The sequence below is a fragment of the Rhopilema esculentum genome, chromosome 15 (assembly GCF_057945365.1).
Source record: "Rhopilema esculentum isolate cy_ngs chromosome 15, ASM5794536v1, whole genome shotgun sequence".
Classification (NCBI taxonomy): Eukaryota; Metazoa; Cnidaria; class Scyphozoa; order Rhizostomeae; family Rhizostomatidae; genus Rhopilema; species Rhopilema esculentum.
Genome location: NC_142829.1, coordinates 8,517,426 through 8,542,778, shown reverse-complemented (window position 1 = coordinate 8,542,778; position 25,353 = coordinate 8,517,426). Strand labels below are relative to the sequence as shown.

General features: G+C 36.9%; 1 protein-coding gene across 1 annotated transcript; it reads right to left on the bottom strand.

The window, feature by feature from the left end:
• Positions 1–79: 79 nt before the first annotated feature.
• Positions 80–25,155, bottom strand: LOC135685137 (transient receptor potential cation channel subfamily A member 1 homolog). The gene is made up of 18 exons (XM_089112842.1): positions 24,728–25,155; positions 24,275–24,461; positions 23,345–23,428; positions 22,639–22,832; positions 21,974–22,132; positions 19,724–20,073; positions 18,378–18,566; positions 16,288–16,521; positions 15,390–15,785; positions 14,753–14,868; positions 13,164–13,402; positions 12,145–12,435; positions 11,341–11,471; positions 6,776–6,983; positions 5,293–5,460; positions 4,594–4,662; positions 2,282–2,458; positions 80–1,542 (listed from the first exon to the last, which is right to left on the bottom strand). The coding sequence occupies exons 1-18, from the start codon at positions 24,950–24,952 to the stop codon at positions 1,411–1,413; spliced, it is 3,549 nt and encodes a 1,182-aa protein (XP_088968968.1). The 5' UTR covers positions 24,953–25,155; the 3' UTR covers positions 80–1,410.
• Positions 25,156–25,353: the final 198 nt, after the last annotated feature.

Sequence of the window (25,353 nt, the reverse complement as noted above, 5' to 3'; positions counted from 1 at the left end):
AATACTCAACAAAAGTCCAGGTTTCTTTGTATTTAAAATTTGATGTAATTAATAACTACAAAGCATAGGGTTTAAATTTGTTATTGTTAACTACTTTCACATATTTGCAAATAAAAGGTTAATATATATACAGTACTACCATTTACTAAATACTTTAATAAAAATTTCTAAACAACATGAGTTTTGTAGAATATTAAATAATCTAATTGCTGCCACTGTTACAATCCTAAAGTACTAATTGACTATCATAAATAACAAATAAACACTCATTGCGAGTAAATTAATTTAATATTTGCAGTTTTTCAATTACAATTACATAACAAATTTTCAAGTGCTGTTATCAAACATGGGCACTGGAGGGATAAATTTATCCTATAGTTCAAAAAGGGTTCCTTCACAACATGAAAAAAAACTTGCCTTAACTCATTCTATAAAATTCAAGTTATGAGAAAAAGTTTTAATGGTGTTTTCTACCATGGACACTCTGAAATCTACCTTGTCGAAAACCCAAACTATATCTTTTAATTTAAACCTTGATCTTTACAAAGCGTTTGAGAAGTGGAGGTTTCATATCAAAGTTGGTTGGAACGAGGCCCTTGAAAACTATTAACATTTCAACAAAAAACTTTTGATTCAAAATTTTTGAATTTTGCAGTTGTAAAGGGATAGTGTTTTCTCTTTCTAGCTCAAATTTTGTAGGTAGTTGAATAATATAACTCTAGTTGAGTTGATCCAGCATCATCAAACTAGTACAATTGGGGGTAAATGACCCAATATGCACCCAAGTGCAAAACAAGCAACCCTTTGCCAAAGTAGCATCCCTGCTGACTGAGCATAGTGAAGTTTTTTATATGCATCAGTGCATATTAAGCACCCCCTCAAAACAAGAAAGGGTGCCTTTTTTCCCATTATTTTTACATAAGCACACCAGACAATTCTTTGATCATTTGTGGTATGTGACTATTTATGGCCCAATTTCTTATCACAAGGGTGCATACAATGTCACAGGGGCTTCTGGCTCCTTAAGGGGTCTACAAATTTCCCTAAAATTTGTTGGGAAACTACAAATAGTCTTGTTCTTGTGTCCTCTCATATCCAATGATAATCACTATCACAATACCCTATCTTTCTAGCTGTAAAATTAAAGAATTATGCATGAAAAAGTCTGGCATGGGGGCTTGGGGATTTGGTGGGTTGCAGGTTTAGAAAATTTTAGTCATAAGTGTTTTAAGTTTTTTTCAGGAAAGCATACAGGTTTTTGGGTTTTGAATATTAAATTTCCTAAATATAAGCCCAAATTTCCAGTCTTATCAAAACATTTTGCCTGGGTTTGCATGCTCTGGTACCCTCTAACCCCCCCCCCCTCTTGGGGATCAATTTGCACATTCTTTTATACTTGCTCGTCTAAATTTAGACTCCATCCAAAGTTTGATTTTGCAGTAATTCTGTCATTAGTGACTTCATCGATGCTATTTCAGCTTTCATCTCATTGACTGATTCAACAATGCCACTTGTATCTTCCTTCACAGCATCTATTGGATCCTTCATTAAAAAGTATAAACATTAACAATACTATTCTTTTACTATCAATGTAGCCTTAAATATTCTACATTTTGTTTATATAGCTGTATGTAAGTTATTATCAATTAACAGTACTTGTATTTTAATTATTAACAGTTTATTTATTGTATGATTAGGAAAAGCTGAAAGGGTATTTGTGTATAAATAATTTAAAACTAAAAGAAATAAAAATGAACCATTTGTAACTGAAGAAAAAGATCTGACAAATAACTCTTTAATATGAGTTTCTCATGACCCATATATGATAAATATTATTTATTCTTTGAAAAACAATGGGGTAGTTTCTTGTGACACCTAAGAGCGGTCCGGGATTGGATAACATCAGCAGGTAGAAAAGACTACCGTATTTCCTTTAAAGAATGCCGCCCTTTATTGAATGCGGCGATTGAGGGGAAGACAAAAACTAGATGGGCACATGGAGTAGCGAGTGCAGTCAGAGTGACCATAGTTGAGGCCTTCAAAGACGCCCAAGATCAAGATGATTTGAGACGTCATGTTCAAAATACTGTCACGGCTGTTCCGGATCTCCAAAAATGTGAACAGAATATTCACCTCATTGGGGTCTCCTAAACTATCTGCTTATTGCTTAAAACTGGAACATAAGTTTGTCAACATAGATAGTATTCGACAAAGTAAGTAATCAACAAAAGAGATTTTCAACTTAGCGAGTGCATTTTGTGTACTTGTTATGAAAACCTACCTTGGATTGGCTTTTAGCCTCCTCAATGGCGTTCAAAGAAGCTGGATGAGACTTCAGCCGCGCTACCCAGTCGACTGGCTTGCCCATGCGAATTACTTCTTTGATACTATTTTGAAAGAAATTATGCCTGCGAAATCTTCGAGGAATGAACTTCTCAACTTCCAAAACCAGCTCAACCTGCATATGCGAAGAAGGGGAAGTAAAATAGACATTAAATGAGAAAATAATTATATAGATACTTCATCTTTTTCATCATACACAGTGGCTTTGCCACAAGGGCACAATGGGGATTTGTTTTTTGCTATCATATTATAGTCTGCAGCGTGTGTATTGCCGCTTTAATATATGACTGAACATTCACTTGAAAATTGGCTGCTCTGATATTTGAATAAGTTCAAATCTTGTCCCTTGATGTTTTTTTACATTTCTAGGGAAAGAAACAGAAAATACTCAAATCACTGGAATAGTCTCAAGCATATACGAGTATAAGCAGTCAGTAAAAATCATCATAGATCTACGTCATATGTTCGAGCAAAAAGAACCTCCAACTTCAATCAAATGTTCAACAGGGCTCATTAATAATATTTTGCGCCTGCGAGCGCAAAGCCGAGTAAAAATGTGCCTCCAAGTAAAGTAGGGTGCAATTTATAGTCAGATACTGATAAATCGAGAACCTATGTTATGCTAAATTCTGTTACACCAACTTGCCTTTGTCAAAAGCAGATACCATATCAATATCATCATGAACTACATGTAACTACATGTAAAACTGAACAGATAACATAATAAATGCTACTAACGTTATATTGTGTACATAAGAAAGGGAATGATCCAGTTTTTATCTATGGGTTGTTTTGGGTTATCAAGTAGCCCTTTCGCTGTTATCGATTCGATTTCATCAAATAGAGACATCTTCACGATTTCATCAAAGGCTTTTCGATATCTTAAACGCTTTACTTTAAATGGAGCAGTTTTGTTTAGAACATCTTCTTTTAAGGTCTGGAATTTTAGGATTTTGCTTTCGCTTCCTTGGCAACGGTTGCAAGAATTTCGACATTACACTGGGTTTTTCTCATTTCGAAGAAAAATTCTATTCCTAATTACTTTCGTTGAAATGTCTTATAATAAAAAGTATCTAATAAGGATACTCCGTTTTTTAGCTTCGAGTTTATCATGCTTGCAAGATTTGATTATTTTAATATGAAAATGCTTTTACTCCAAAAATTGAAGAAATAGAGGCTTGATTGGTTGTCACAAATTGTCGAAAATTTTTGTTTTTGATGAATTATTTGGAGGTGCAGCATGAAATTTCAGAAATCGATAGCTGCCAGATTCAAAAGATTAACAAGTCATAACATAATTCTCTGAAGAAAATGATACAATGATAGCAAATGATCTCTTCCACCAAGATATAATAGAGGAAAAGAGACAAACAGCCAACTTGATTTTGAGAATCAAATGGCACCTTTAGAGTAAGGACCTTCTGTCATTTTGGTAATAAAGACTTGCAACTATTACCTTTTATATTCTATTTGACCGTTCAATTTTAATACCAAGAAAGATGTTTGAAAAAGCATGACTCTAATACAACAAAGGTTAATAAAAATAAATTTAGAAATGTGCCTGCAGAAATTCCTGAGAATGAGCTTTTGTGCCTGCGAGTGCCGCTCGCGCAGATTAATGAGGTCTGATGTTCAGACAACAAGTTTAGTTTGATTGGTAGACAGATCTGCACCTGTTGCACGTGAAGCTAGTGATATCCAGCTCACAAAATTTTAGAATACTCATGATTCAGGGCCTCTGTTGCAAAGGTTTTGCTAGTTAAGTTAAAACAAGGACAGGAAAGTAGCCAAGATTTTCAAAGGGGGAACGCCCTGGAAACATTTTCATGAAGAGGGTCTGCTGTTAAAAGCTATAAAGATACATCACAAACTTATCAAATACAGAAACAGGCATTCTTATCAATTATTTCCCTTTCCCAAAGGAAATGCTACGGCTTCCACATCTTTCCGCCTGGCCACCCCCATCCCCCTCCGACGATACAGTATTTCTGCCAAACGCCCAAACGCATGGCGGGCAAACTTTGTGTACAATATAAACTCTAACTGTCCCTTCACGCTAAAGTTGGGGGAAGGAGTTGAAATAACTTAACACAGTCTGTCCAGATTGATTAGTTAAATAATCTATACACAATTAGTCATGGATACAAAGAGGCGCATTCAGATAGAACACAAAATTATCACATTCCTGGAAGGCAAGAAAATCCCAAAAACTAATGAACAAAAGTAACATGAGACTGGAAATTGTCTTACTTGCATGGCCATTCTTTTAAGAACAGCCTGGTCTTGGACCGTCTTGATATCATCGACTGCCAATCCGACCTAGAGAAAAACACTGAACCATAACGATGCGAAGAAATAAAATGTTAGGTGTTTTTTGCAGCACGAATGTCATTGTCTATCAGCGGTGCAATTAAGAAAGCAGACATTTTAATATTACGATTTTTACAGCATTTCGCATTGCTGAACGCATATTAATTTTGAACGGATACGGTAGATAATTTTATACTGCAAGTTCTTCAGAAGTGTTCAGAATAGAACAAATAGTAGATCCCCAAACAAATCGCTCAAAACTGAATTGAAAAATAAAAAGAAGCGATAAATATTGAATCAAAGGCAAAACTAAATTTTTGTAACTTTTTGTAATCTTTGTAACTGTAACTAATTTTTGTAAAATTTTTGAAATTTTATTCATGTAAACCTGGTTGTGATAGCCTGCTAAATCTCGAAACTCTCAGTATAAACAAATCCCTTTAATAGTATATAGAGATCTTTCCCTTTAAGACCCACATTATTAAGAAATATAGTGAAGCACTACTTGTTATGGCCAAACAAACTATTTAACTATTTTTAGAATTGTGGTTGTTTTCCCATTTGTTGACCTACTTTTGGCGTCCTTGTTTGAGATCTAAATTTCAATAAATTATTTTCCACACGGGCATCATGACTTACCAGCAGATTCATGAGAATGATCGTCATGACAACAACGAAAATACCGAATATGAGCCACGTGACACCATACGGCTGGGTACCATCATTAAATATGGCGTCGAATTCGAATTCACCAATCATCATCACGATAGTTTTCATAATCGAACGACCAGGGCTAGCAAATGGTGGCTACAAAACAAAGCAATGGTTTGTCAAAATTTGTAAAAAAATGCATACACTAATTTTTTTTATAAGAAATTGGCTATAAGAAACGAGTACTGGATAGTCAGAAAAAAATTAAGAAACTTCAGTATTCGAAGCAAAAAAATTAAGAAACTATTAAATCGCGACAAAACTGAAAACAACGAAATTCTGTAAAATCCAAGAACATGATTTAATTTTAGAACTTAAGGCTTAGAACTCAAGACACAAGGGATAAAAATACACTTCCCACATCTAAATACAGCATCAGAACGGAAGCGAGTCTCTTGACGTGATAAAAAGGTCACAAACATTTCATAACATCATTCATGACTTCATAATTAAGAAACTCTCAAGAAACAATGAGTATTGAAATTTCCAGAACATTAAGAAACTGAAAAGACTGAACAGAGTATTCAACATTGACTTTAAAAAGGTATTCTGAAGCATCTAAAATTTCAGTTGAATGACAATGAGTAAGCAACTAGAGATTTAATAAAATTTGGTGATCTCTACAAAAAAAGAACCTCTTTCAGATTTCAGACTAGAGAGGTTCTTATAACATTAGGGTATAATTTCGTAATTTCAGCCTGCAGGTTCTTAATCCACTAGGTTCTTGCACGCGGGTGTTTACTGTAACTTAGCATTATGTCTCACAAGCATCTCAAAAAGCACTCAATTTAGATATTGTTAGAGGTAAAAAGACTTTGTTTCTTATTATTATAATCCTGTATTAGAGGTAATCATTATCTTGGTAGTAATATGCACTGATTCTGCAGATACCCTGTATGCAATCAGGGCAGTAATAACTAAGCCTAATACAAACCCATAGAAACCTCAAAATTACTTTACTGCTACACTCCTAATTTCTCGCTATTCAATTGAATTGAAGTGACTTAGATATCACGAGAAACAGAGGGTACCCCCTCAAACCTTTAAGCCAAATACCCTATCAGGAAAGGATTCCTTAAATTATCCTTACACACCCCCGTCGGGGCAACGATTCTCCAAAATTTGTTACCTTCTTACTTTGTCAAGTGAAAAACTAACCATATTAAAGGACAAGCAGCATTCGAGCACCAACTTCCCCATGGGTAACAATGCCCCGAATACCCTTCTAGATGTGCACAATTTCGGGGCTGCGGCAGTTTTGTACATTCCGCGGTAGTTACGTCCTAAAACGGCTACTAGAACGCTTGTTGATCTCATTGGTAAAGATAAAATCGAAAGCAGTTGTATCATTTCACATACAAAGTATGGCAAAAACTTTATTGGGTGCAATGCAAACAACGAAATTACATACCTGTTTGCTAAGAAGCACATAGTAACTCAGGCCAAAGGCAATGATGAAAAGCGAAAAGGTAACAGAGAACAGTGAGAACGTCCTAAAAACATCAGCGAACATAACAAAGTATATTCCAAGTTTCGGAAACTTTCGAAGAAACAGAAGCAAGTTCACCCAAGCAAGAAATATTGCCAAAGATCCAATGCTGATATGAACTGAATCTGACCTGAAATAAGAAAATTAAATGCATATACAAGGTTGCTCACAGCAGACATAGCTTTATAAAACTGAAAGGTATTTCTTTCCATTCGAAGAGGCGCATTCCTCAGATAAACATCTTCTTAGGGCAGCAGAGTGGTGTTCTAAGAATAATGGGGGGATGGGAGCAGGTATGAAGAACCTTGCAGGTAAAAGGCAAACCTTAATATTATGATGAGAATAGGATCCTGGGACAGAGAAAGTCCCTAAATTACAAGACAGTTCTCAAAAAGCCAACAGAAGGTTAAGGTAGAGGGGCTACAATCCCGGACAAAATAGTTGAGACAAAATGCAAATTTTGCAATTTTCTACTTTACGTTGCCCCTGTAAATTCGAAGCCCCCTCCCCCCCAAATAAATGTCGGATTTGTAGTTATATCATTTCTCCTTCAAAATCTTGCATTCAACATTGAATCTGGGGAAGGGAAAAAGTTATTTTTAAAGACTTATTGCTAACAATGGGCCTTTGCGAGCGTGGCGACGGTCCAAACAATGGCAGTAAATTTCTACGGATTAACAAAAATTGATTTCAGACAGTCTAAAAATGCATTATGGGATGCTTAGGTAGCGCAATGGCTCATTGTTAGCAATGAGTCTTTAAATGAAAGAGAAAATATCAACTTTCTTTGCAAAGTCTCAACTACTTTTTCCGAGATCTCAACTACTTATCTCACTACCTTCAGCCTCCCTAGTATTGCCACTGGACACCCGTCCGGCATCTGCAGCTGGACGGACCAAACACAAATCACGGGCCGAATCACAATTTGACCTCGCCACCCTTATGAAGTAACCGATCGTCTAGCCTGGCTACATCACCACTTCGATTAAAAAAGACATTTTCATAGCTTGTCGATAATTATTATTCGAGTAAAAGAAAAATTCGAGAGTCTTAATTAAAGTTGAAAGCCGCCAACCAATTGCTTTAATTTCACTTATATAAGATTCTACACCATAAATTTTTTATCATGTTGACAAGCGTTTTCTTAATTCGGTAGATTTTCTTTGCTTTCTTAAGACAAATAAGATCTCTCTGTGTATCAGGGAAATGAGAAAAAAATTGAAAATCTGATTGTAACAATTTCGACAACGATCAAACGCCCCGCCACCTGGTTAACATTAATAACTCTCGAAAATAAGTCGAAAATTCTCATAAGTGAAGATATCGAAGATTTGTGTACAAGCAAAATTTGGAGAAAAAGCGCTCAGCCGAAGATGATGGACAAAAATGGGACATCAAGCCCTTGTCCATCACTGGTACCTAACGAGGCTGGAAGTATAAGAACTACAGTGATGGGATGTCTCATGATTCTAATCTTTGTTGCCAACATCGTGGCAAATACCCTTTTAGCATTTGCGCTGTACAAATCGAAACAGCTACGGTCGTTATCAAACAAGTATATTTTCGTAATGACAATCGTCGATATGTGCTTGGGAATCTCCGTGATATTAGAGGCAGGGGTGTTTTGGATCGCCGGCGGTAAGCGAAGCTGCTCCCATGTCAAAGCAGTTCAATTCTACGGGTTGTTTCTTGAATTTCTTTCATGTTCCATGATTCTCTGTATTTCAACTGATCGCTACCTCCACGTGGCTAAGCCGTTTCAATATCATGCGGTAAAATACGTATTGCGAATGAACATATCCTTAATCGCCTGGCTTTCCTGTGGGCTAGCCGTGTGTACAATCTACTTGATATGGCCGTCTTTCTACTTGCACTTAGTTTATGTGCTTTTCATTATTTTCATAATGTTGGCCTTTTTCGTAATAAACACAAAAACTCTTTCTATTCTAAAAAGGCATCAGAATAATACAGTCACACGTTTACAGAATGCAAGTCCATTGGCAGAGAGTCTAAACAACATTCGAAGCGAGCGATTAACGGCCGTGAAAACCATTCGTTTGGTCCTGGCGGCAGTTTTTATTTGCTATTTGCCATTCAACACAGCTTCAACCATCTTGATATATTACAATTTGGAAAGGAAATCTGATCCAGGAGATACATTCAAATTGTTGTACAACTTATCATCTGCTGTTATATTCAGTGCGAGTTTCGTGAACTCTTTGATTATAATAAACGGCAATAGTAAGTGTCGTAGAATCATTTCTTCAATTTTACGAAACAGAATTCAACCCCAAGCGTAAAAGAACGCCCCTTTCAATTATCAGTCTCATTTATGTTGACGACTTTGTGGCAGGCAGTTGGCCCCAAATTGGAATCAATTCAAAAATATACCTGACTGCATCGCGATAGAAAACGAATATAAAATTAGCCTAAAATTGCAATTCTCAATTTTGAAGAGCACTGTGACGAAAGAGCACTTCATGACCAACCACATCGATTTTAAGAAGCTCAAGCTACATTTGTACCTAAGACTTTTGTGGCAAAGAGCATGAATTTCAGATGTCACGGTCTCAAAGTAATCGATAAACTCAACTGTCGTTTTAAGCTATATCTCTCTAATAAAGGAATTTGCAAAATTAAACAAAACAATGAAGGAGAATAAACAAGAACTTGACAGTACAATGGATATCCTTTAGAGAACTTCAACAATGGACCCCTTCATGACGCTATTGGGTTCTATATTCCCAAAGTTCCAAAACTGGGATCGAACTGTGTTGGGGAACTTTGCGCTGCGCAGCACCATATTCCCACGAACGCATCACAATAGGTGATATTCTTGTTGTTGTCTTTTAGCACTAATGACTAATCTGTTAAGCTTGTCACTCTGTCTTGAGATTCTATATAGTGGCGGCAGAGCAATTGTGCAAATCACATATTACTGATATTTAGCTAATTAATACCTTTTATTGTTATGCTTTGTAATTGGGAGTGTCTTTAGAGTAATTATTTTTGCAGTAAACAGATTGGGAGTGTAGAGTGTAGAGTGTAGACGTAGAACTTAAAACAGATTGATTAATATGATGAGAAATTGAAGATTGATGTAATTTTTCTGTTCAATATTCTGGAGAACCAGCAATAGATTAAATGTTTTCATAACAAACTGAAATAAAACAGCGGATTTCCATCGATTTTATTAGATTCCACCAAGTTCCTCAAACAAAGAGGCGCACGCAAGATGCAAATGTGATGAAGTCAAAAGTGCACCAGTTCCTTTCAAATGAAATACAAAATAACAAAAAATGTGTCTTCACCGCCATTTGTTTTCTACGATGAAGTAGCATCTTCGCATATCGGAAGGAAACCTCAAAATAGATATCGAGTTCCTTAACCAAATCTGAAAACTGGCATGGCAGAGATCGATGCGCCGAAATCCGTTGTATACCCTGCTTTATTTAAACATAAGTAGAAGCTTTGTTCTTAGATGAACAAAAATTGATACAATAAAATAACGACTTTGTACAAGAAATAATGTTTAGTACGACGTTTTGAGCATAACTCTTCATCAGGCGAATGGAAAGTCTTATTCTTGAATGTTAACATTGAGTTCCTCCTAGTGGCTTATTCCCTCTGTAATCCACGTGATTTTAGCAACGTGATTAAACGGAATGAAAGTCCGCAGCAGCAGACAAGAACACGATAGTTACAGTAGTGTTACAAGCATAAAAAACATTTGTAGAAGTAAGAACAAGATTTAATCTTTTTAGTTTCAGGAATAACACTTAAAGAGTTGACAGGTATAAAATTAGTATGCTAGGTCATGTAATGCCTAATTTTGCATTGCAACAAATGCTCATTTTCAGCATAGTCAATAGAAAAACTTTTTTCCTTTGATTATGCTTCCAGTCACGGCAGCAAACAAAAGTTTATCTTTCGCGGGCAAATTATCTCCTAAAAAATTGACGACGTCTCTTAATATCGAAGCATGCTCGAAGGAATGCATATTTCCTCCTTTATTAAGCAGAAGATAATAACAACTTTTTTCTATTTAAAACTAATGTTGGAGAAGCCGAAAAGCCATTGAAGTAGTAAAAAGGGTGTGTAGATAATGGCGTTTTGTTTTGTTACCGGTAACGTAAGATCGCGTGATTAGTTAGTTAGGGAGCAAGAGTTTTGAGAGTTGCACGCGTTTGAGGAGAAAAAATTCTAGTTAAGCTTCAGCCATCGTTTAAAATCGTTATAGTTGGAAACGGGATCTTGGCAGATCATCCAGATTGTGTTTGAGATTGTGGCCTTTCAAGCCGTTTAATTGCACGAACATCTTGAACATAATAATTGGCGAGTCAGAGTGACTTAGGCCAGCATTTTACTCACAGGGTGAACAGAGTCACCTTTACTTTGGATAAAGTCACGAGGTCTGAAAACTGTCCGTCTTTAACAGACATAAAAATAAAACTCATTCGCTAAGCCTAAAGACCTAGAACACTTACTCAAATCTGCCGTAATCTTTCTTCTCTGTGTATCCAGTGACGTAAACAATTGCAAAAATGAAAACAATGAGTTCGATTAGATTTTCGGATGACGAAAAATAAGACAGCTTTCTGCTTATCACTTGAATAACCTGCAAAAAATCGAATATCCACAATAGAAGCGACGAAAAAATAAGTTATAGAAATAACGGCTGAAGGTTTATGTCTGCAGAAGCGGTGTAAATTATGTGGGAAGGGGGAGAGGAAAGGAAGAAAAGTAATCACATACTTTGTTGTGACTCGGGGAATCTATCTCATAATATCGGCTAATTTGATCCGTCTCGAAGACAAAAAGGCGCTCATTTAACGCTCATTTATCCAATTCTTCATCATTCGAAAAGCTCAATTTTCACTAATAGCTTAAGATGAAGATTTTTGTTTTAATATCTAAAAATATCCTTACAATAAAGTCTTTAATTTTTAAAAAAATAGCTTGTTTGGTAACTAGACATCAGAATTTTAAATTATTCTCAGAAGCTTTCTATCTCGTAAAACTTGCTATGACATTTGAACTTTGTTAATCTGTGCACAAATATAAACTTTCTCAGTCGTTGTGGTGAGTTAAAAAAAAAAAGGAACTGTAATGAAAACTAGCTGGGTATTTGGAAAAGCCTCTATTTCAACCACTTCCTGTCACTAAGGAGAGGTTAGAAAGCCAGTAGTGTTCATTCTTCTTATCCTTTCCTCCGCAGTTACAAAAGAGATTGAAAGCCGGCTACTCAAAACGAGAAAGGTTAAGATAATAAAACAAATAGGCGTTCTGACCTCTAATATCAACTGAAATCCTGCAAGCAAGACGACAATAATCACGCTGACACTGAGTATGGAATTCTTCACATCACTCTTTGCTAAACTGCTATTAGTCAACGTGGCGTTTGCTATTGTTTCGTCAATGAGAGAGGTTGAAACGATTGCATAGCTGGTTAAGAAGCACAAGAAAACACAGTAGAGAGCAAGCTTCGGATAGTAGATTGCCCGGCCAAAACTGCGCCATTTAGCGTGCAGCAGAGACCTCACCAGCGGATGCGCTAACAACTTCTCTTGCTCATGCTCCACCTAAATAGGAAAAACATTTACTAGGGAAAGATATTTAGTCTCAGTAGTATGATAATATATCCTTAAAAAAGCATATTCTCCACTAGAAATAAAAATGAAAAATAGTTATCATAAACACGATCATACAAAGATCAAAGTTAGAAACATTGCTATCTCAAACCAATCTTCGCTTACAAATTTCCGTATACATATGTTTCAAAATAAATAGATAAATATGATCCGGGCAGCCGAGAGCCAAACTGGTACCATACCAATGCTTGGGCACTTTCCTACCGAAAGTAGAAAACTTAAATGGGATCAATATGGATTTAGAATGCATAGAATTTTCTTTATTTACTTTTGATTCATATTCGTAAAGCATTGCGAACTTTCCAAGCACCGATACGATTTGTAATCACTTTGTTATTAAGAGTCACATTATAAATAGAGACATTTGATTACCAGCGTGCCAGGGAAAATTGCCCACCTCTCAGAGGATCTGAAAACGATGTCACTCAGGAATTGGCATAATTTATTTTGAACAAAAAATGAAATCTCTAGCATCAGCAACAAAAACTAAAAACTTTGACACATCTGTGAGATTAATATCCAAGTCCCTGCTGAGGAGCAAGCACCCCCTCGTTCGCTCAAAGTATACGTACGCGATTTCACGGCAAAGATATGAATATTGAGGCTAAAGAGCGGGGTTGGGGGATGCAAAACCCAGCATTGAGTACCAAAGCACGTACCATAATAGAAAGAGGGTGATTCTTTTTCTTATCTAACTCTTTCTCGAACGTTTTTGCTTTTCCATTTTTAATAAGCAACTGCACCAAAGTGTAGGCATCACCAATATTTTCCAACATGTCCATTTCCATATTCCAGTTCGCGTAAGTATCGTCAAGAAACTCATAGTACAACGTAACTACACATGCGCCTTCTTCTTTCCCAACTTTGATGCACTTGTTAAACACCTCCAGTGCCACACCTATTGAAAAACAGTAGTCTAGCATATACAATCCTAGGCTGTTTTTGGTAAAATTATATGATATTCGAAGCATAATTCTAAGGGCCTGATTACATGAGGCGGGTTGGCTCGGGGCTGGCTCGTTTACAACCCGGCGCCAGCTCGGTATTATATGGTAAATGTAAAAATGGGTCAGCTCGGTGCTAACCCGGTTTTAACCCGCGAAAAAAGTAAAGATGGCGGATGCATACAGCAACCAACTACAGTGTTTGCAGCAACAAATGTTTGTTTTGTTGGCAACTGCTCTGCAGTTATCGACTAAACTTTTTACGATATGTATGCACAGGCAAAACACGCTAAAAATATAATTAGTATGTTGGTTTCCAACGACAATAGTATTAGAAAGCGACTGATTTCCAGATAACAGCGAAAAGATCGAAAGAAAAAACAGTATTGGTTTAGAAAATGTCGCACTGATATATGGTGGGTTGATATGATGTTAGCTGTTGGTCCAGTAGAAGATTTATAGAAAAAATCTTTCCTTTAAACTCCATTGTAGTTGTATACTGTCCAATACGTTTTAGTAGGTCTTCTACAAGTTCATCAGTCAAATTTATTTGCATTGTCGACGTTACTTTTATTGTTACTTTCTGCCATTGTACCAGAAATCTAGCCTAGCTACCACTATGTGTTTTCAAGCTTTTATGCCATTGCGCACGCGCCAACCCGTTCTTGTCCTGGGTCAAGCCAATATATGAGCGAGTCAGCTCACCTCAAGCGGATTGACCCGTTTCATGAAAACGAGCCAGCTCGGCAAGCGAGCCAAACCGTTTTTAACTCGTCTTTAGCTCGCTTCATGTAACAGCAATTTGTCTTTATAAAGGATTTGATCAAAGGACTAGGACTGCTCACTGAGCCGTAAACGAGCTACAACCGGGTCAACTCGCCCATATAATCAGGCCCTTACTTGGTTTTCCCTAAAGTCGACTATAAACAGTCTTTAGATCTTCGCCGCATGTCAACTGTAGCAACGTTAGAGAAAATATCCCTATATTAACGTAGAACGTTCTAGACAAACAAACTCCAATAAATACTTAAAAAAGTACAAGAAATAGTACAAGAAATAGTAAGAAATAAAAGCTGAAGGGTTGCATTGTGTACAAAGAAATGTCATTATTTTTATTATTATTATATTTTTATAATCTTGGACCAATCCAGAGAGAAAAAGTGCAATGTTATGAATTCTGAATTCACTAGGAATAAATAGCAAGCTCTCTTTTCCCAAATAACGGTAGTGCTACATTTTGTATTGTTGTATGTTAACTATAATAGAGTAATACAAAGCATGGAAACTGAACGTTAAGCGCTTACTAGGCAGCTTTTCGATCATCCTCCTCATTGGTGTGGTGATCCTGCCTGCTTCTGGGGTGCGATGCCTCATTGCTGTTCGCCATTCACTATGTCCCAAAATTGCCAACGCAGCGTCCCTGAAAGCGAGGTTGACATTGATGAGAATTACGCTATTGATCAAATCTAATTCTTCTGATCGCTTGGTTGTTAAAAAAAGATGAAACTTTTGTTATGAGAGCCAACTTTTGATGTGTATGTGAAATGCCTTGGAAAAGACAATATCCCTACATTCTTTTCTGCTAAAAATGCAATTAATTAGGATACATGAATTATGTGAAAAGATATTTTTCGAAAAAACTTCCCAGCCAAAAATCATGAAATTTGACTAGAAATATGAATAGGTTCAATTGTTCATCTTGTTTTTATCTTGGCGAAGTTTTACAAACCAAATGGACATTATCTGGCAGTATAAGAAAACTTTCGTTCCTCAAAAGAGCTATTTCTTCCCCCATTACAATGATGATAAATTTTGAGATTCTGCATCTGCCTCCAAAAATCTTTCCTCTCAACAAATATCTCGTTATACTTTCCTTCAAATAGCCCGTGTTATAAGAAATAGAATATTCCCTATTAAGAATTATTTGAGAATGATTCGCACTTATGGCCATTATCCACGGCAATGTCAAGACAGTTTTTCCCTTCTGCATTTAATAATGCAATGTTTGCTCCATACTCTAACAGCAATTTGGTCATTTCGACGTAGCCACCCTGACACGCCAAATGAACGGGCGTTACTTTTGCTCTGTCAATCGGATCGACTTCTGCGCCTCGGTCTAGCAGAGTACGTGCCGCAGCAACGTGGCCATTGGCCGCTGCGCAGTCGAGAGGAGTCCACAGGTCAGCATTCCGGACAACTACAACAGCACCAAAGTCTATCAATGTGTCAACCACCATAGCATGACCTCTCTTCGAGGCAAGATGCAAAGGAGTGTTGCAAGAGTCATCCTCATCGCTCACCATTGCTGATTTCTTCTGAAGAAGCTGTCGAACAATACTAGACAAAGCAAAGACAATTTTGCTAAAACGATTGTCTTAGAAATTGAAATTAGATAGCAAAAAAGTTGATAGCCGGCTCTGGCTAAAGACAAATATAACTGCTTTAAAAGTCGTGACTATAATACATATGCGAAGCATGACTTCAAGGGTTATATTTTGACTATAAACATATCAAATGTGCTTCGGAAGTTATTGCATGAGCAGAGCATAAATATGGATGGAAATTGGTCTGATACTTTTTCCATATACAGGCAGTGGAATGGCTGCAAACCTACTTCAAATAGATATTATAAACAGGGCCGCACTTCGCACTGGGCCACCGGGGGTCCACAAACAAAAGGGGCTACATCATAATATATGGGGTTACATCAAAATTCTTTGGCTACATCAGTTTTATCGTTAGCAACGCGTGCATGCCCAGTTGAAAACTGTTCAACATTTCTAGTCAAAATAGAATTAAATACCAAATTCAGCGAAATAGAAAAAATATTATTTGATACCTGACATGTCCAGATTCGGCGCTGAGGTGGAGTGCTGTACGCCCTTCATCATCAACAGCATCAAGCTTCGCACCTTTCTCGGACAGCATACGAACAATGCCATTATAACCTTTCATGGCGGCAACGTGTAGAGGAGTGCTGTCGTATCGATCACCCACGTTGATGATTTCGGGTGAATATGGACAATTCAATAATACCTGTATATCAATGCAGTGACGAATAAACAAAATGTAGCTACGATTTGTTCGCAATTCATCATGTGTTACAACTGTCGTAATCTCTCTAATGTGCACAGGGGGCGCTCATTTAATTTGTTGTCTCAGAGAGGGGGCGGTCATTGGAGAGGGGCGCTCACTAGAGAGGGATGCTCATCAGAGAGGGGCGCTCATTAGAGAGGGGCGCTCATTAGAGAGGGGTGCTCATTAGAGGAGGCGCTCATTGGAGAGGGGCGCTTATTGAAAATAGAAAGAAATCCCCCAATTAAAAAACTTCGTTTGAAAATTCAAACGATCATTGTTTTTACAAAAATTAATATTCCAGTTGCATCACACACGATGTCAATTTCTTCCGAGTCTATTTGCATAGATACTGGTGTAGCATCCTGAATATCAAAATTTTCAATACCACCGAATGAATTTTCATCTATTTCTGTCAGTATTTGAAGACAACTTTCCCAATTGAAACGGCATAGGTTTTCTTAAACGGCTAGGTTCGGCATATGTTTAGCTGAAGATTGACTATTGTGATGATTTGCTGGTCTCTATCTGTTTTAATAACATTTGGGGGGGGCGCTCATTGGAGAGAGGCGCTCATTAGAGAGAATACTCTATGTTATCTACCTGCAATGTACATACCCAAAGCACTTGGAAACTTAAACAGTTGCAGTACATTATTCACCTATTTTCAATCCAGCCATAAAGAAATGTTGCCCCCTTTATCCCACGGGAAATACACCTCAAACAAACAGGTTAGTGTAACATAGTTTCTAAAAGACAGGTTGATTTAGAATAGCCTATTTCTATGGAGAATAATCTAACACGCTTGAAATGGGTATAGAAATGCCAATGTGAGTGACAAGCATGCTTTTGGTGTTCCTTGATTTATGGCAGCCATTATTAGTAACTGTAAAAAAGATGTGGAAAGAAGAAGTAAGATTCTTGAAATAAACTGCAAGTATTTCCTGCTTCTTCAGCTAAATGGAGTACTGAGCAGTAATTTAACTTGGCTACAACCCTGGAGTTCCATAATATAAGGACACATTATGCTGCATTTTGCTAAATTGATCAGAGTGAGGGTTTGGTTGGCAATGAAGGCATTGTTGAGGCTGGTTCTGATAAAGACTTGGTACGTAAATGAAGGAGAGACAACATAGACAAATATTCATGTTCTGAAAACGTTGGCAGCAAAGGAAGAAAAAGTTAGATATCCAAGTGTTGTCAAATTACACAGGCTGGGTGATTATGTGCCACCAATATGTACAAATACTTGAGGAGAAGTAAGGAAACACACATGGATAAGCATGTGCAGTCTTGCAGTGCAGATCATTTGAAAAGTTTGCTACAACCATTATTGATAGAGGTTGGTACGACATTCGATAGCTAGATAAGCATGGAAAACAACGCAATTTACCGGAAATTGGTGGGGATATGTTTGTAGGGTTCAATGGTGTTCAACGTACCACTTTCAAATGCCTGGGCTTGGCATTCCCATGAAATTGCTTTTCAGCAAAAGCAGTACTCGAAGGCTAATGGAATTAATCCTGGATTTTCAAGAGGATCCAAACATCTCCAGGTATTTATCCCATGGAAGCCATCCAGAAAAGCTTGGTTTCGTCATCAGAAGATGAATGATGCATGGAATGACTGCAAGACAATATCTCTCAGAACCGATAGGTCGGTTGATCGAATTCAAATCCACAACAACGAGGGCATGGCAAGACCCATACAGAATTAAAGTGTTCTTGGAATCTACCCGAAAATTAGACACTGCCTTAGAGACTCAAAGCACACTGGAAGTCCCACTCATGCATGTTTAACAGCAAAAAAGTAAGTGATTCTAAGCCACATGCTATAAAGTTAATACAGTGATACATACACGAAGACTCTACAGAATTTTCCTCCGCCGCCAAAAACATGGCTGTTTTCTCAGATACATCCCCGACATCGATTCTTGCTCCAACCTCTTCGATAAGACACTGTGCAATTTTCGAATTGTCTTTTTGAACTGCAAGCATTAACGGAGTCAGCCCATTTTCATTCATAGCATTAACACTGGCACCCCTGAAAAACACAAAATATATAATGTAGCGAAAAATTATTTACTCAGTTGATAGCGTTGTTAATTTCCACAATTTCCCCCAGCTTTACATTGTTACAATGCGCCATACTTCCTCAGCCCCTCTCGCTTCTCAGACCATATCTTTCCATCTCCATTACATCACAAGACAGGGCCCAAGCCACGAATTTCAAGACAAAGTTCTATAAGTCGAACTTGAATTTAGTGCTTCAGAATAGGACCTCTTTGGAAATATTTTTGGCTACCAAAAAAGTGGGGGGGGGGGGAAGGTATGGCATTACATCATCATTACATCACCCTCAAACATCCTTCGTCTATAAAGGTATAAATAAGGGTAGAGTAGGTTAGTAAAATAATTAGTATCGAAGCAGACAGAACTTGATATTTCTCTACGTGTCTTCAAGAGCAACAAAAATGGGTGATATCGTTTTCATTTATTTATTTTGTTAATATTTTGCGACTGAGTACAGATCTACGATCCATTAAAATAACAAAGATGTGATTCATAAGAACGATGTCGGTGCTGACTTTGGCGAATGGATCTAAAATGGGTGGAAATATTATTAAAAGAGAAAACCTCACTGGTTGAAAACAACCACAACACATGTTTTGCTATGATGGTATCAGAACTTTTTGATATTCATCGCCTTCGTTGCTTTGATATTAGGATGACGAGGGTTTGATGTATCATCGCTTTGATGTTCTCACTTTGCGATTAATTTTAACCACTTGTAAAAAATTGGCGATGAGTACGGCAATGACTTTTTATCGCGCATTGGAAACCAGGCTTTAGACACCCTGTAGTCTAACCCTTACCAAAAGAGGGTAGGATGTTTCGGCAGGTATAACGGTTTTCCATTTGAAGAATGGAGCACCCGGCCAGAGACCGCAAAAAGGGGGCTTAGGGGGCCTTAGCTCCGCCAAAAATACCTAAAATGTACTTAAAACCATTCAAAAAGTCGACTTGCTCTTGGTTTTTAGCATGTTTAATATGTTACGCAGTCCTTGTACCCAGCTAAGAAAAAAAATACAGCAATGATAAGTTCTCAAAAGCAAAGCCATTTAGTAATATGACATTACAATGATTTTTTGCTGAACAGATAGTCTATATGTTAAATAAAATATTTGCAAACAAACATACTTTTCAATCAACATTGACACAACATCCTCCCTGTTCATCATAGAAGCTCCATGCAATGGTGTGTCTCCTTGGCTACTTCTGGCTTCTATGTAAGCATGCTTCTCAAGAAGCAGACTGACAACATTGCAGTTTCCATTCAAAGATGCTAAATGCAGTGGTGTCATTGACCCTTGGCGATCATCATTGACTCTGCCACCTTTCTCCAAAAGCAGCTCACAAATGGAATAGTAACCATTTACAACAGCAAGGTGCAGGGCAGTTTGGTTATTGTAATCCATATCTGTTACTAGAGCACTGAGATCAATAAATCCAGATAATGTCTCACACAGCCCAATAATTCTCTTTAAAAGCTGCAAAAGATATACAACAATTAACTGGGCAGTTACAAGCCAGATAATCTGTACTGGGAAAATTAAATAAATCTTTATGAGCATGAATTATGATTAACCAAAGAAAATTTCAAGAATCCATACTAAAAGCAGATATGATATGTAATTGCTATTATATCCAGAGTCAAAGTTTTAGTTTAATTACCAGCATATCCCTGTTTGCTTACAGGTCCAGGAGCAATTGCCCCCTTGCCCCGCCAGATGGCCTGAAAATTAAATCTAGTAAATAAGTAAAAAAAAATTGAGTCTCAGACTAGTACACATAAAAATGTATTCATGTTGTTTTGCAAAAATGGATTTGAAGTTATGGGGGTGTTGTATATAGTTTATTTTTGTGCAAGAGGTAAATTTGATAAACCTTTGCATTCTAGAAAGACTCATATCCTGGAACAATAGAACTTTCCAAATAAGCCAAATATAGCATTTATCGTGATAGCAGATATTTGATAGCATTTGATTAAGACATCATTCTTCAAAGGGTCATTTGTACTGATGATGTCATGCAGTGGCGTGGTGGCAGGGGAGGGGCCAGGGGGGCCATGGCCCCCCTGAATAGGGGCGCAAATGGAGTTAAGGGGGCGCCAAAATTGTTTGCTTGTAATATTTGGCTAGAAACATCAAAAGTGATCATACACGGGTAGAACACTTCGCTATAACTTGCTGTGAACAATCTAAAATAACGCAAGATTCTATAATCGAAGCACGTTGCGCTGCCATGACCCAATCAACATTTGTGGCATATGTTTTTGTGTTAACTATGTATGTGGCTTCATGTTTAGCACGCCAACTAACGAAGATTTCACGTATGCCAAAAATGTTTTCTATTAGTTTGTACTCGGAACGCCAAAAAGCCTGAGTGAACGCCACAGCTCTTCGGGACTAAGTACATGGAATGTACCCTGACAATCAATACAGCAGCTTCTTGTTACTAACATCGATGTGAACCAAAGGTCACCCTTCTTTCTTTTTCCAACGCATGAATCCTCCCCTCCCAAATTTTTTCTAAAAATCAAAAATCAATGTTTTTCTGAGCATCGTCGAACTGTCTATTCTGAGTGGTGTAGTGATTTGTTAAATTTTATTCTGGGAGATGCATTTTTAGCCATTCTAGAAGGCTTGATTTCGAAAAATTTCTTTCGCGTCGGACCCAACCATGGTGGGTCCTCCTTTGTCACTAAACTTAATCCTTAGCCCAACCCCAGATTCAATTTTGTGGCCAACGCCAATGTCCGATTCAATAGTGCGATTCAACGCCCCCAAACTTTCAAGTTGTTGAAAAAACTACTATTTAATAACTACTAAAGAATAACAAACTTGAACCATGTTTGTATATCATACATCATATATGCGATGACACGCTTATAAGCCAATTCAAAATAGCTTGATATTTTACCGAACCACGATCGAGAAGGTCAAATGTTAGGATTACATAACTTTTCCATTCATATTCGCATTTCTAGTCAAACTTTATTTATGAAATTTTGCATTCAAATTGCAAAAATCTATGTCCCTTCTAGAAACACATGCTTTATATAACCACGATATTCTGTGACGATATATAGATAGGGCGCAAAAATCGACTTGGCCACCCCAGGGAAAACATAGCCACCCCGCCACTGATGTCATGCTTACATAAACCCAGACAGAAAAAGTTTCTACCTGCTCCATCTAGCCATTAGTTTCTTTAAACATATGCCACTGAAATCATTTTTCATATGAAATAAAATGAAAAATATTGATAGCAAAACTCTAAGGAGATTTTTGGTGAGATTTTTGGTGAGATTTTTGTCACATTGCTGGCGCACTTAGTTTGTTAACAGACCGATTTAACAAAAGTGCTGTTGAAAGTTATGGCTGTTACCTCAAGGTGTCCAGACATAACTGCATAATGGAAAGGGGTCAGACCCTCATCATCACGTTTTAGTAAATCTGCCTTGGCTAATAGTAACAGATTAACAACTGGAATCGAGCCAAGACTACAGGCACAGTGGAGTGGAGTGGCCTTTGATTTGTCTTCAGCCTGAAAGCAAGCAGAAGTAGATTGAGCGCAAAGTTTCAGTAAAAGATTGACTGTAAACTCTCCCTAAACTCAAACAACACTAAATCTTACAACAAAAAATATAACATGTCTATGGAGTTGCAACATACTATGTCTATGGAGTTGCAAGGTTGTACAAACTTTGAAAAGATTACCATAAGAATTAAAAAGTTATTTAATAAAACCTTTCATGAATAAAAAAGACTTTCCAAACAAGCTGCTGATGACAATTGCTCTAAATACAAGCTAAAATGCAAACAACTTAGTAGTTTTGGTTATCTCTCAACAATCTTATTACATCACATTTGAATTGTTTTAAAATTTAATTGTGAAATTCTGAATCCAAAAAATGTTTATTCCTAAGATATAGTCATGATCATGTTAGAGCATAATATAGGAAAGTAGCAGCTGTTATTCCACAAATATTGAAACTCAATAAACAAAAGGCTCAGCTAGAAAAAAGTAATTGAAAGGTATAAAGAACATACATCCAATTTAATGCCTTTGGTATTGATCAGTAACTCAACTGCATCAGCATTGCCTTTTGATGCAGCATAATGCAATGGTGTTTGCAGATAAGAATCTCTGGCATTACAGTCAGCTCCATTTTCAAGCAACCTCTTTAAAATTGAAGCAGGATGACTTCCCTCCCTAAGGAGTATTGTTTCCAAAGAGTCTTCACCTAGGATTTGAAAAGAATGTTTAAACTTTTACCAAAATAGATTTATCTTGCTTAGTGAGCTAATCCAACTGTCAAATTCTGACATTAACATAGTGATATAGATGAAAATATTACCAAAAAAAGATAATACCAAGTGATTTACTTTCTTTTTCAGTAAAGAATGTGATAGGATAAGGACCAAAGAGGATGTCTGTGCTGTGGTGAATGTGAAAGAATGAATGGATAAAAATTTTATATAGACCTAAGCAGAACTTCCCTGGTTCCAATTCATTTCATATGTTCTAATGGTTTAATCTTTTGAATGAAACAGTATTTTGCATTTCAGCATTTATCAAAAAACCATTTACAATGCCCATAAGCATTGAGATTTTATTGTCAATATCTTCCTCAAAAATACATATACATATACATATACAATGTTTAAGCTGAATTGATTTTAAATTATGGCCAAACTTTATGTAATCATGTAGCCATTCGTAAAGCATCTACTTATTGATCAAGCAAATACCCACTACTAATATGCCTGTACAGTGCTTTCACATGTCTTGCTGCTAGGTGTATTGGCTGAATGCCCTTGTCAGCAACAACATTAAGGTCTGCAAGAGAAAATTATGAAAATGGGAGCAGGGCCACTTTGTCATCCAGTTATCAAAAATACCTTATTTGTAACAATGCAAAATACAATTTTAACAATGAGTTGAATTTCTGAGAACAATTGTTAAGGAAAGAAAAAAACACAAAAAAGCATTAACCCAGTTACCAACAGTTAAACCTAATCCTAACCAAGTCTTAACATTTGTCCTTTGTTATAAGATATTTTCAAATGTTGGAAGGTCCATGCACCACTTGTTTATATCTTATATCTGGAGCCAAGACAACCAGGAACTAAAACTTCTAAATCAGATTCTAGCAAATATTATCTTTTGAAGAAACGTTTGACTGAATACAGGATATTGTGGGCGATTTGTTTACAAACTTAGATATTCTAAGATCATAATGAAACTTGACAATACTTTGATAGGGTCAGACGAAGGATAGAATAATTGGGGAACAATTGCTGGAGAACAATAAGAAGAAAAGTGATTTGTCATTGAAAATTTTCTAAAATTGTCAGCATGAGGGCTGCAAGATGCAGATGCTACGTGTGTGGAGGGGTTTGAATCTAGCTAGAATATAATAGCTTCATTGAAATAAACCTGATCCAAATGGACCCTGAATGTGATGCACTTTGCCTGATTAGGGGGGGGGGGGTGCATCTCCTATGCCTGTCCCCAAGAACAATAGTATAGGGATATCTGCTATGGCCCTGGATAGGGATATCTGCTTAACAAAGCACAAATCCTTATTGTTAATTATGCATAACCTTTCTCTAAAACGATAATCATTCAACTCCTGCTGACAAATTGTAATTTACAGTATTGACATGTAAATAGGAGCCACACCTGCTCCACTCTCAATCAGGTATTGAGTGACCAGCTCGTGTCCATAACGAACTGCATAATGGATTGCTGTATATCCATCCTTATCCTTCTTATCCAATTTGATCTTCAAAGAGCCATTTCCTGCCTGCAGTTTGCCGATATTTTGAACTATTTCCTTTATTTTCTTTAGATCTCCATCTCTTGAAGCCTGTCATGTAGTAATAATTAAAAAAGTAATCAGATTGTTTATATTGTGCCAGATTTGTTATTAACTACGGTATAATTGATTTTTATTATCAAAACTTAGTTTGTCCACGCTTCTGAAAATTATTTTATCGTAAGAAAATTATCATTTTCATGTAGCGATATCAATACAGAGTAGAAATACTAAGAGCAATATTTATGCAACAACAGACGCAGGACGTTTTTATTACAATTTCAACATTACTATAAAATACTATATTTCGTGCACACCTTATGCAACGAATCTCTTCCCCCGCTGGGCATCTCAGATGACGAACGACATCCAAACAAATTTTTAGGATATATGGGATGGTGTACTGGTGGTAATTCCAGAGAAGCTTGCTGCACGGTTCCTAAATTAGACCCTTTCCACCTGTTATACAGAACAATGTCGTCTAGGCCATCTCCATCTACACTCCAGTTTAGTGGAACTTGAGAAGCCGAGCTCCACGCCATTTTGCTACGGCCGGTAGTACTATCAACGATCGAAATCTGAGCTGTATCTCCATACTTTCGTTTTAGTGGTCACTTTTCCTTCTTGTAATTTGAAACGCGAATATTTTCTTCTTGTAATTTGATCTGCGAATATTTTGGCCTAATTGACGTGTAGCCAGTGGAGATTCACTTCCTTAGCAACAGCGCAAAACGGTGACCTCGAGGGGAATATGAGGTTACTTTGAAGGCAGTGTGTAATAGAGCTAAAATAATGCCAGCCAAAGTATAGATTTATTTGCCAATTACACTTTGTTTTGTTTACGTAGCTATTTTGTATATTATGTAGATTCTTAGGAAATCCCCCATGCGTCTTGAATGTTCTGTCTTCGCTTGCACAGCATCCATTCTATTGTTGTAGGATT

Excerpts from the sequence above, each read along its gene's own strand:
- LOC135685137 (XM_089112842.1), bottom strand. The coding sequence starts at position 24,952 with ATGGCGTGGAGCTCGGCTTCTCAAGTTCCACTAAACTGGAGTGTAGAT. Across the intron at positions 22,133-22,638 it reads CCAAAGGCATTAAATTGGAT|GCTGAAGACAAATCAAAGGC; the intron begins GTATGTTCTTTA and ends GCTTGCTTTCAG. Across the intron at positions 18,567-19,723 it reads GTGTCAATGTTGATTGAAAA|GGGTGCCAGTGTTAATGCTA; the intron begins GTATGTTTGTTT and ends TGTGTTTTTCAG.